At 37.9% G+C, this 12,995-nt stretch overlaps 1 protein-coding gene across 2 annotated transcripts in view; it reads left to right on the forward strand.

The window, feature by feature from the left end:
* Positions 1–12,995, forward strand: part of TMEM135 (transmembrane protein 135) — a 264,541-nt gene that overhangs the window by 227,568 nt on the left and 23,978 nt on the right. For both annotated transcript variants that reach the window (XM_078058656.1, XM_078058657.1), the window contains one exon: positions 4,583–4,624. In XM_078058656.1, the coding sequence (XP_077914782.1) occupies positions 4,583–4,624 (42 nt within the window). The remainder of the gene's footprint in view (positions 1–4,582; positions 4,625–12,995) is intronic.

Raw genomic sequence — 12,995 nt, forward strand, 5'->3', positions numbered from 1 at the left:
AATAGAGACCGTAATGATATAGCACATGTACATATCAGATTTTATGTTGGTGTCAAATGGTGGGGTGTTCTTAAAGATTTCATAACTGTATAGAATGATAGGAATGAACATCAGCTGTAATTAAAAGTCTAATATGACAATATTTACTTGTGGGAATTTAATGCAATGTAGCTAAGATTAACAACATTTCAAATGTCAGTAAATGTGTTTTTAAGGGAAAACATGCAAAAAATGATAAATCACCTCACAGAGCTACAAACTCTTCAAAAAATGGTTTACTAGTGACATCTGCTGGTGTAATTTGGTAATAAAAATAAAAGTATCTCCTGGAAATAATCTCATGGAAATTAAGCGTGAGACAAAGAATCTTTGTGGGCAAATTGTTTTGTTTTTTTTTTAACTATCATTGACACTTACAATTTAAAAAAAAAATTGTGTTTGTGGGTTCCGCCTCTCATTGGCATTTGACCAAGTATATTATTCTAATAACAGTATTAAACTTTATACTTTCTTCTCCACAGTGTATAATTCCAGCCTGAACCTCTCTAATAAGTTGTGTATCACCTAAGTTGTTTGATATGGTGCTGCACTTTTTCCTCCTCCTCTTTCCTGAACCTTGCACATAACCTTGCAAATGTAGAGATTCAGTAACTACGATTGACTCTTACTAGATATTTATGCCATTTATAGGCTAACTAATAGAAAAGTCTGTGTGTACATGAGTTATAGGCATTATATTTATGCACGCTCAAAAATAAAAATGAGACTTTGTATTAGAGAACAATTTCTTTAGGAAGAGAAATGACTTTGTTTTTTGTTTTTTTTCCTATGGAACAGATTTTCTGCACTATAAAATAATAGAGAAATAAAATACACTCAGTCCCTGGGTATTTTCTCTATTGGCACTTATTTCCTAGATGATTGTACTGTGGATTTAAGTTCTACTTATAGATGAATCACCCCTCTTCCTTGACCCCCAAACCTGTACAGCAGCCACTTGTTTCATTAACATTTCCATTTGTAGGTAACAGTCATCTCAAACTTACCATGTCCGAAATAAAACTGATTTTCTCCTCAAACCTGTTCTTCCCGTAGTCTTCCTCACTTCAGTAAACGGACGTTTTATCCTTTTGCTTGCTCAAATCAAAAATATTTTAATAATTTGTAAATTTTCTCTTTCTCTTGTACCATCAAGGAATTCCACCAACTCTATTTTTGAAATACCTTTGGAGTCTTACCACTTTTCTCTACCTCTACCACTTAATGACCTAGTCAAGCCACAATCGTCTTTCCCCTCCTAATTCACCTCTTTGCTGGTTTGTTTTTTTTTTTAAAGATTTTATTCATTTGAGAGACAGAGACAGAGCACAAACAGAGGGAGAGGCAGAGGGAGAGGGAGAAGCAGACTCCCCGCTGAGCTGGGAGCTGGGGCTCCATCCCAGGACCTGAGATCATGACCTGAGCTGAAGGCAGACGCTTAACCGCCTGAGCCACCCAGGCACCCCTCGCCTCTTTGCTGTTAACCTTGCCTTCCTGTGGTTTGTTTTCCAATGAGCAACCAAAGATTATCTTAAAATTTAAGACAGGTCTTCGTCACTCTTCTGCTGAGGTTTTGTTTTGGTTTTTTTTTTTTACCATGCCTAAAGGGCCCTACCAAGAACTTTGGACCACTCCTTCCCTCCTCCACTGTGACTGTGACCTCCTTTCCTACCACGGCTTCCCTCCCCTCTTTTGTTCCAGCTACAGTAATCTACTTTGCTGTTCTCCTTCAGTGCCACGAAAACTCCTAGTCAGGAGCTTTGTGCTTGCTCTTCCTTCAATCAGATACTCTTCCCTCCATCCTGTAAGGCTTCTGATCACATCATCAAATTTCACCTTCTTGGAGAGGCCCTTCTGGATTACACTACCTAAGATAAGAAGGCCCGACCACATCTGTTTCTCCTCTTCCCCTGCGTCGTGTTTTGCCATAGCACTTATCACCACCAGATATATTTACTTGTTTTCCTCGTACCTTTCCCTGGCCCAGAATGTCACCTGTATGGAAACAGAGATTCTGTATTGTCCGCTGTTACCTCCTTAGATCTGAAACTAGTGCTTACACATAGTAGGCATTCAGTCAGTATTTGTTGAGGAAATCAGTGAGCCTTAAGACGTGAATGTAGAAAGTAATTTGATTTGCATTATAATAACTGGATCTGTTAAATAGTGAGGCCCCTTCTAATGGGGTCTGTTCTGTATAAATCTTTCTGTGCATACCATACTTTTTACATTTAACTCAGATTACGATAGTGTTTCATAGTTAGGCTAAGGCTCAGACAATACTCTTGGTATCAAAATGCAGGGCGATATTATTATTTTAAAGATTCTTTTTAGGGGAATAATTACTTTTTTGTTCTTTTGACATAGACATCTGACCCTCAATTACATTAACAGACCTTATACACATGAATGGAAAGAAGAATAGCCCCTTTTGAATTCAGGCTAAGACTTTATCAATATGAAGTGCTTCCCACAGGGTTCTGCTGAAAGAACCAAACTTCCATCATAATGAAATTGCAAATTCATTTGTACATGCCCTTTTTTATTTGAAAGCTACTTTTTGATGTTTGGTCTGCAATTAGATTTATTGTTTAAGGTCACAAATATGCAATCCTGACTAGACCAAGTTGTCAGAATCCTTTATCTATTCAGCATTGCACAAAGATAAATGGCTATCTCTTAACAATAGCATACCAAAGCCAAAATTTGTTCCCACTTGTATATAATCTTTAATCAATCTGCTGCTTTCTGTTTTCCAGTCAGTAGACGCCTAGCCTAACCCGCTCACCACCCCACCTATCTAGAAATTGCCCAATTATGGGTTTTAAATTACTGAGAAACACTTCAGATGGAAAAAAGATAAGTTTAAGAATGTTAATGCTATAATTTTCTCATGCATATTTTTAGCTTAACATATGAATTCTTTTGCCTTTACCCTCATTCTGTGTGGGGTGAGTAATTACGTAGTATGTTAGCTAAATTCTGTGATTACATTTCTCACTGTTAACATGATCGCAAAGTAGATCATGTTTCTTAATTAAAATGAATTCTTAAGTGTTTTAAAAGATCTATGCACACGAATTAAATTCTTTTCTGAGATTCTGTGTGTCCCCCAGTAAAAATATCTACATTTAGACTTGTTCAGAAGGACTTCTTATATTTTTATGCATTTCCTTTGTGACCTTTCATATAAAAGGTATACTGAGAGAGTTGCCCAATTAGATTTGAGGCTGTACTTTTTATCCAAGAATATCCAGTGTCTAAAATTAACATACATTTGAGCATCATTGTATCACCAATCTCTATAGTTTCTCCAAAGGATTCTGATACTAGATATACAACAATTCTTTAGTAACTTGATCATACTTATAAAGCAGGCCATTAAGACTAGTATAGTAATGTCCCCATTTTAAAATCTTGTTTAAATATTTTTTGCAGATCTGAGAATCTTTTTTTAATTGTCATGCAGTTTGAACCTTCCCCCAGTTAAAAGGAATACACTATTTCAGAAGGAGGTATAAGAGAAAACCACCGTTTTTAAGTCAGAGGAACTTTTTTTTCCTGAATTCCGACTATTATTTATTTTGTGACCTCTTGGAAGTTGCCCGTTTTGGGGGAGGGGGCCTCTGCCCAGCTATAGAATAGAGAAATACTTATTCATAGAGGTGTGATATAATTAAATGAGACAACACATATAAAGTGCCCAAAACAATGCCCAGCAATAGTAAATACTCAATAAATATTATTTGAACTCCTGCCTCTGTGCCCTCCCCTTACCCCCACTCTGTTCCCGTTGCTATGTTATCCATTCTGATTGGGCTTACTCAAAAGTTAAAACTGTTGAACTAAACTTGAAGCCTTTTTGTGCCTGCCAGCTCTACATTGCTCTGCATTCACTGAATTAATAAGTAGGGAGAAGTCAGGACCTTGAATTGATCTATTCATAATACCCAGCAGGTGTATGTGGCCTTTTCTTCTCAACAATTTGCTCCCCCAGGGATTGGGTAAAATGAATATTCCACTCTGAGCCTTCATTTTAAGTCCACATGGAGCCCTTAGAAGATATACTTAAATCTCTCTTCCACCTGCAAATAGGAGAGTTGAGCCTTAAATTATGTTAATTTGACATAGGAAATTTTAATCATCCTGTGTAAGATGGCTTGCTTGTTTGTTGCATTTGTACTGCTCAGATCACTGTCCTAAAAGTTTCACCTTTTAAAAGTAATCTGTTTCAGGGGCGCCTGGGTGGCTCAGTCGTTAAGCATCTGCCTTCGGCTCAGGTCGATCCCAGGGTCCTGGGATTGAGCCCCACATCGGGCTCCCTGCTCGGCGGGAAGCCTGCTTCTCCCTCTCCCTCTCCCCCTGCTTGTGTTCCCTCTGTCGCTGTCTCTCTCTCTCTGTCAAATAAATAAATAAAATCTTTAAAAAAATAAAAAAATTTAAAAATAAAAGTCATCTGTTTCAGAATAAATTTTAATAGCTACTTAATATACTACTTTATATCTCAAAAATTGTTACTTTATCATAATTTTTATTGTTTTAGGTGCAAAGATGGTTTGAAAGGATTTACATTCTCTGCTCTTAGGTAAGTAGTTTATTTACCTTATGTTAAGAGAGAATTTGCAAGTTAACTTTTTCAAAAAGTAATATTATTGCGCATAATTACAATAGATGTTTATCGACTCAGTTTTCTAGCCCAAAATAATTGCAGGAGTCACAGTCACTTTTACGATATTTTATTAAAAGAGTCTAATTTATTGGATTTCTTTCCCCCTAAAAATCAGTCAATCAACAACTCTTTTTGGAGGTGCCTGGGTGGCTCAGTCGTTCAGCGTCTGCCTTCGGCTCAGGTCGTGATCCCAGGGTTCTGGGATCAAGCCCCACATCGGGCTCCCTGCTCAGCGGGAAGCCTGCTTCTCCCTCTCCCACTCCCCCTGCTTGTGTTCCCTCTCTCACTGTGTCTCTCTCTGTCAAATGAATAAGTGAAATCTTTGGAAAAAAAAAAAAATCAACAACTGCTTTTGGGACCTATTGTGTGCCTCATATCACTGGGTGTTAGGAAAGAATTAGAAGAACTCTCTCTTCAAGGAGCATTGGAAAAACAAAGCTACATGTGAATAATTACTGCAAAATTAAATACTGAATTGTGTGGTACCACATTATGGGCTTCATTAGGACAGGGCTCATGTCAGACACATTTTGAATCATAAGCTTCACTAGAGTCACTAGAATCTGCTTTTCACCCTGTATGCCATCTCTTGCCATAGTTATTGGCCGATAGTAGTAGATAGTGTAGAAAAGTTGGTTGGCAGCACTTCCATTGTATTTTACAGTTCACCAAGCATTTTCACATAGATTAGAAAATTTTCACAGCAGTTCTGTGAGATGGGTATTTTTATGCCCATGTGACATGAGGCTTAGAATACTTAACTAATTTAATGTCACACAGTGACTGCATATACTTACTTGAAACCTAATGCTCTTCCAGTTTGTATTATAAATGTTGCCTCTTTTATTCTCCTAAGTACATATAGTAGATGCTTAGTGAAGATTAGGTGTGGAGTATTTATTATAAATATAGGAGGGAAAAATTAGGGTAGCCTTCGGTATGCTAGAAGATTTCATATGACTGTCTTTTTTAGGTTATTTTGAGGATCAAATGAGTTAATGCATGAAAAGTGTTTAGAACTGTGCATGGCACATAGTGCTCAAGAAATGTTGGCTATTACTGTTATTATTATTCTTATGGGGGTAAGCCTTAAACTGCACTTGAAGGATAGCTTTAGAGAACTAGAAGGGAAGAGGAGGAACCTTCTGGGTAGAAGTGAATAATGTTAGCAAAAGTATGAAAATTATAAACATGAAATATGAGGTAAGAGTGGGAAAATCAACTTAATTGGTATGAAAAGCTTATTTTAGGGGTCATAATGTTTTGTGGGGTTTTTTGATTTTTTAAATGATGGTCAGAGCAGGGCCAGATTTTGGAAGACCTAAACAGAAAAAAAAGAAGACAAATTTGAATTTGATAAGATGGGCAGTAGAGAGCCACTAAAGGGTTTTGAGCAGGGTAGTTGACATTGTTTCAGAAAGATTAGTCTGGCCACAGTATTTGGGACAGACATTGTGAAAGAGAGAATCAGAAGGAAGAAAGATGAAGTGATAAGGACTGGGATTTGGCGACAGTGGAGGATTAAAGAGAAAGAGGCAAAGTTGAGACTGGTGTCGAAGGAAATGAAGACCTACTGATTGATATTTTCCTTCTTCCTCTTTCCCTCCAATCCTTGCTACGAGCCAAGTTTTGAAAACCTAAGTACATGAGAAAAGGTGCTATTAACAGAAAATCAGATGGTGTGCAAGGAAGCTAGTTTGGGAGGGGACAAATTGAGTCCCCTGTGTGAATAAGAGTATCTTTGGTTGTGGAAACTCTGTGGTAACAGTAACTAAGTCATAATACACAGTGGTAATTTTTTCATATTATATTTTTCATTGAAAGATCATGAAACATTTCAGAAAATAACTTTTTGTTGTTGTTGCATTGAATGTGAAGATTCTATGTTATGTCAAAAGTTTATAACAAAACCAAAAGTTGGTTTTCCTAAAGAGAAAACTTTGCCTTTTCCCGTGTCTCTCCATAGGCTCCCAGAATCCTTACAGAAACTCAAAATGTATCCGATATTTTTGTGTCTCTTCGTCAAATCCACTCAAAATAAGGGGCTGGATAACTATTTGCACTTAGAATTTACTCTGTATTATAGGAAAATATTCTGGAAAAAAATGGTTATTAATTCTTGCTAAGTTAGTAGAAGTTATGAGAACAGATAGAGTCAAGGATAGAGTCAAAGGCTGGGAACCAGTTCAGGAGCCTTACGGTATACCAAACCTGCATCAACATAGTTTAATACTTAGAAGTGTATAGGCAGCTTAGTGATTAAGAGCCCAGGCTTTAGAGTCAGACAGTTTTTTGGGTCCAAGTAATTGTTTTTGGATGTGGTCAAATGCTTTTTCATGCTAACTCTCACGGAAATGATGGCACCTACTTACTTCGTAGTGTTGCTATGAGGATTAAATGATTTAATCCTCTGTACTGTCCTGTCATATAGTAAATGTTCAGAAAATGCTCATTATTACTATATTTGATCATTCAGTATGTATTAATTAAATTTTTACTATGTGCCAGTCCCTGGGGTGTAATAGCAAAAGATGTATAGAGTCTCACAGACCCACAGTTTAATGGGGGATGCAAACTACTAATAAGGTGCTTCTGCTATTGGGGACTCATTGGGCTTTGATAGCACAAGGGAAGGATTGCTAACTCACTGCAGCTTGGGCGGGGACAGTTTCTCCAAGGAAGTGACCTCTAATCTGAGATGGTCAGTCCTGGCCAAAAGAGAAACAGTGTTATGAACAGTGTGAGAGAGATGATTTTATCTGTTCTAACATAGTTTTTGTCTTGTTTATAAAGAACAGTAGTACAGACCTTGAACTCTCCATGCACACCCATGATTAAGAACCAAATTCTTTTGGAATAACAGCTACTGAGACTGCACAGCTGCCACCTTGTGACAATCTCATTACATGCCCTTTATGATTTAATAAGCTAGATATTTTACCAAGTTTGTCCGAATGAGATGGGATACACTTGTTGATAGTAATAGCTTGTTTCACCTCTCTTTTCTGAGTGTTTACATTTTCTTATTCTATTTGTCATAGGTCCCATGTTCCAGAACCTTAGTGTAGTATTACTGATCCCTTGTTTTTGTCTGCATTTTATGGTATTTTCTGAAAGTTCAGCAGGTAGAGTTCTCTTAAGAAAGCTTAGTTATTCTTTATAAGAGCAATGACTCATAGTGAAGGTACAAACAGCAAAAATGGAAAACTAGTAAAGGATACTGATTGAATGACATCTAATGGTAGCAACTCTTTTTTTCTTTTCTTTTCTTTTCTTTTCTTTCTTTTCTTTCACATTGTCTGGGGAAAAAATACTCCAGTTTTGATGAGATAAGAATAGTGTCTTCTCCCAGATATTAGGTTTTTCAGAAGAGAAATAACTAGATTAGAATAATATTGAGTTTAAGGTTTTCTAATGAAATTATGTGAGAATGCATGGAATCTTGACCATTTTATGATTCTCAGTCTTTAGTTTCCTCCATTTCCCTGAATATCTTTATATGACCTAATATTGCATTGCAGCTATTTTATGACTCAAAGTGACATGAGATATAACTTTATACTGAAAAATGAGAACCTCATTCAATTGTAACTGTTAGTAGAATTTAGACAAAAAAATAGAATTTTTTGATCAACTAGTAGACCCAAGTAAATATTTCACCTGCTTTTTTGTTTGAAAAAACTTCAAGGTGTGTAATATCTTTAAAAAGTGGTAACTTAAGTTAAAAGGGTGCATCATAAAAGTGTTATGCTGTATTTTACTTGGTTAATTTGATTTTAAAATACGTGCATTGTTGGGAAGCTTGGGAAGATGGTGGAGTAGCAGGACCCTAAGTTCACCCCATCCCATGTTGACAACTAGATATCACTCACATCCGTGTAAATACGCTAGAGGGCAATCCAAAGATGGGCAGAACAAACTCCACAACTAAATGTAAAGAAGCTGCATCTGAGGGGGTGCCTGGGTGGCTCAGTCAGTTAAGTGTCTGCCTTCAGCTCAGGTCATGATCTCAGGGTCCTGGGATCAAGTGCCATGTCGGGCTCTCTGCTCAGTGGGGAGTTTGCTTCTCCCTCTCATTCTCCCTCTGTGCTTTCCCTCTCTCTTTTTCTCTCTCAAATAAATAAATGAACTCTTTAAAGAAAAAAAAAGCTGCATCTGAGAGGTTACCAAGGGTAGAAACAGTGGTTGGGAGCTGCCCACAGGAGGGAGGGAGCTACGGGTGTAGAGAGGGGAAAGAAAACAGTCTCTCACACTAGGGATCCCAAACCATAACATCTGGCTTTGAAAACCAGAGGGGCTGAATTCCATGAGTTTGTATAAATCACAGGATTTGGAGTCTGGAGCTTAAAAAGTCAGCTGACTCAGCACCGGGCAAGATGGGAGAGTGAGTGATAGCTGGATCCTGCCTTTAAAGATACAGCAGCCCATAGAGAGGCAACATAGAAATGACAGTTTGCATAGTGCCTGGGACAAACAAGAGGAAGATATGTTTATACTGATTTTGAGTGTGTTAGGGGACTTCTCTGGGAACAAAGGAGGTGGCAGGCACCATTTTCCTCCCCTGCTGCCCAGCATAAACACAGGGCCACCTGTGGGCAGCACTGCGCAGACACTTGCTACCTAACCTGCTAGCAGTGTGCCTTGCCCATGTGTTCTCCTGAGGACTGGCACACTCCAAGCATGCTGACCTCAGCCCTTAGCTCACCTGATGTCTTCTCAGAGCTCGCAGCCTGTGTCTCACTAACACCACAGAAAGCAAGCAAAGCCCACAACAGATACAGAGTCAATGAAGATGTCTGGACTGAAAGAAAAAGCGACTCAGACACAACACAAGCAACACAAACAGGAGATTCCCCTGAAGTGCCAGGTTCTGGTGAACAGGGGACACTATACTGCAGAGCAGTACAGGACCTCTTCTTCATGAAGCCATTACTTTCAAGAGCAGAAGGTGTAGCTGCTTTCCTAACAAAGAGAAACTGACACAGATAGACAAAATGAGGAAACAGAGGAATATGTCCCAAATGAAAAAACAGGACAAAATCACAGCAGGAGATTAAGTGAAACAGAAAAAAGTAAGATGTTTGATAAAGAATTTAAAGTAATGCTCATAAAGATAGTGGACTTCAGAAAAGCGTGGAGGACATCAGTGAAACTCTTGACAAAGAGATAAAAAATGGGTGCCTGGATGGCTCAGTCATTAAGTGCCTGCCTTCAGCTCAGGTCATGATCCCAGGGTCCTGGGATCGAGCCCTGCATCGGGCTCCCTGCTTGGCAGGAAGCCTGCTTCTCCCTCTCCCACTCCCCCTGCTTGTGTTCCCTCTCTTGCTGTGTCTCTGTCTGTCAAACAAATAAATAAATAAACTCTTTAAAAAAAAGAGAGAGATAAAAAATAACGTATCAGAGGTGAAGAACTCGATAAATGAAATTAAAAATACAATAGATGGAATAAATAAACAGTAGGCTACAGGAAGCAGAGGAGCCTGTAAGTGACCTGGAGGATAGAGTAATGGAAAGCAATCAAGCTGAACAGGTGAGAGACAAATAAATACTACATAATGAGAATAGACTTAGAAAATTCAGTGACTCCATCAAGCATAAGAGAGAAAGGGGGACAGAAAATGTATTTGAAGAAGTAATAGCTGAAAACTTCCCACATCATGGGAGGGAAACAGAGATCCTGATTCAGGGGCACAGAAATCCCCCTGTTAGGATTCAACCTAAGGAGGTACACACCAAGACACATAGTAATTAAAATGGTAAAAAATAGTGATAAACGAAGAATTTTATTTTATTTTATTTAAAGATTTTATTTATTCGACACAGAGAGAGAGAGAGCGAGAGCAGGAACACAAGCAGGGGGAGTAGGAGAGGGAGAAGCAGGCTTCCCGCCAGGCAGGGAGCCCGATGCAGGGCTCAATCCCAGGATCCTGGGATCATGACCTGAGCCAAAGGCTGACACTTAACGACCGAGCCACCCAGGTGCGCCAGGAAAGAATTTTAAAGATTGTAAAAAAAAAAAAAAAGATGGTTACATATACAGGAAACCCCATAAGGCTATCAGCTGATTTTTCAGCAGAAACGTTGCAGACCAGAAGGGACTGGTATGATATATTGAAAGTGCTCAAAGGGAAAAATTGGAAGCCAAGAATATTCTATCCAGCAAGGCTGTCATTCAGATTAGAAGGAATTTCCCAGACAAACAAAAGTTAAAAGAATTCATGACCACTAAACCAGCCCTACAAGAAATGCTAAGGGGGGCTTTGTAAGAGGAAAACAAAAATCATAAGTAAGAGTAAGAAAAAACAGGAAGTACAAAAACAACAAAAAAATAAGTATATCTATAAAAATCAGTCAAGAGAAGCACAAAATAAAAGGATGTAAAATATGATACCAAATATCTGAAATGTGGAGAGGAGAGGAGTAAAATTAAGCAACCATTAGCTGAACATAGACTGCTATATGCGGAAGATGTTATATATAAACCTAACGGTAACTAAAAGTCAAAAACAGTAATAACTTGAATGAGATCTTGCCATTTGCAACGACGTGGATGGAACTGGAGGGTATTATGCTGAGCGAAATAAGTCAAACAGAGAAAGACATGTATCATATGACCTCACTGATATGAGGAATTCTTAATCTCAGGAAACAAACTGAGGGTTGCTGGAGTGGGTGGTGGGGTGGGAGGGATGGAGTGACTGGGTGATGGACACTGGGGAGGGTATGTGTTCTGGTAAGCGCTGTGAATTGTGCAAGACTGTTGAATCTCAGATCTGTACCTCTGAAACAAATAATGCAATATATGTTAAGAAAGAAAAAACGAAGAAGAAGAATGTAGCAGGAGGGGAAGAATGAAGGGGGAGAAATCGGAGGGGGAGAAGAACCATGAGAGACGATGGACTCTGAAAAACAAACTGAGGGTTCTAGAGGGGAGGGGGGTGGGAGGATGGGTTAGCCTGGTGATGGGTATTGAGGAGGGCACGTTCTGCATGGAGCACTGGGTGTTATGCACAAACAATGAATCATGGAACACTATATCTAAAACTACTGATGTAATGTATGGGGATTAACATAACAATAAAAAAATTAAAAAAAACAGTAATAAATTAAAAAAAAAAAATAAGGAATCCAAATATTTTGCTAAAGAAAGCCAACAAATCATGAAAGAAGAGAGCAAGAGAAGAAAGGAACAGAGAGGAACTATCAAAATAACCATAAGTCAAGTAACAAAATGGCAATAAATACATACATATCAATAATTACTTTGAATGTACATGGACTAAATGCTCCAATCATGGCACATGATGACAGAATGGATAAAAAAGCAAGACCCATCTACATGCTGCCTGCCAGAGACTCATTTCAGACCTAAGGACATATGCAGACTGAAAGTGAAGGGATAGAGAAACATCTATCATGCAAATGGAAGTGAAAAGGTAGCCTGAGTAGCAAGTTATATCGACAAAATAGACTTTCATACAAGGACTGTAAAAAGGGACAAAGGACACTGTATGATCATAAACAATACAATCCAACAAGAAGATATAAAAATTGTAAATATTTATGAATCCACCTTGGGAGCACCCAAATAAATACATAAAGCAGTTAATAACAAACATAAAGAAAATGATCAATAGTAATACAATAATAGTAGGGTACTTCAACACTTCACTTACATCAATAGACAGATCATTCAAACAAAATCAACAAAGAAACAGTGGTTTTGAATGACATATTGGCCCAGATGGATCTAACAGATATAGTCAGAACATTCCATCCTAAGACAGCAGAATACACATTCTTTTCAAATGTACATGGAGCATTCTCCAGAATAGATCACATATTAGGCCACAAAACAAGTCTCAACAAATTCAGAAAAATTGAAGTTATAAAAATACATCTTTTCTGACCACAATGGTATGAAACTAGAAATCAAGCACAAGAAAAAACATGAAAAGCACATAAATACATGGAGGTTAAATAACATACTACTAAACAATGAATGAGTAAATCAAGAAATCAAAGAGGAAATAAAAAATACATGGAGAGAAATGAAAATGCAAACACAATAGTCCAAAATCTGGGATATAGCAAAAGCTGTTCTAAGAGGGAAGTTTATAGCAATATAGGCCTACCTCAAGAAGCAAGAAAAATCCTAAATAAACAACCAATCTAACCTTACATCTAAAGGAACTAGAGAAAGAACAACAAACAAAGCCACAAGCCAGTAGAAGGTAGGAAATAATAAAGATTAGAGCAGAAATAAAGTAGAAACTAAAAAAACAAT

The sequence above is a fragment of the Halichoerus grypus genome, chromosome 11 (assembly GCF_964656455.1).
Source record: "Halichoerus grypus chromosome 11, mHalGry1.hap1.1, whole genome shotgun sequence".
Classification (NCBI taxonomy): Eukaryota; Metazoa; Chordata; class Mammalia; order Carnivora; family Phocidae; genus Halichoerus; species Halichoerus grypus.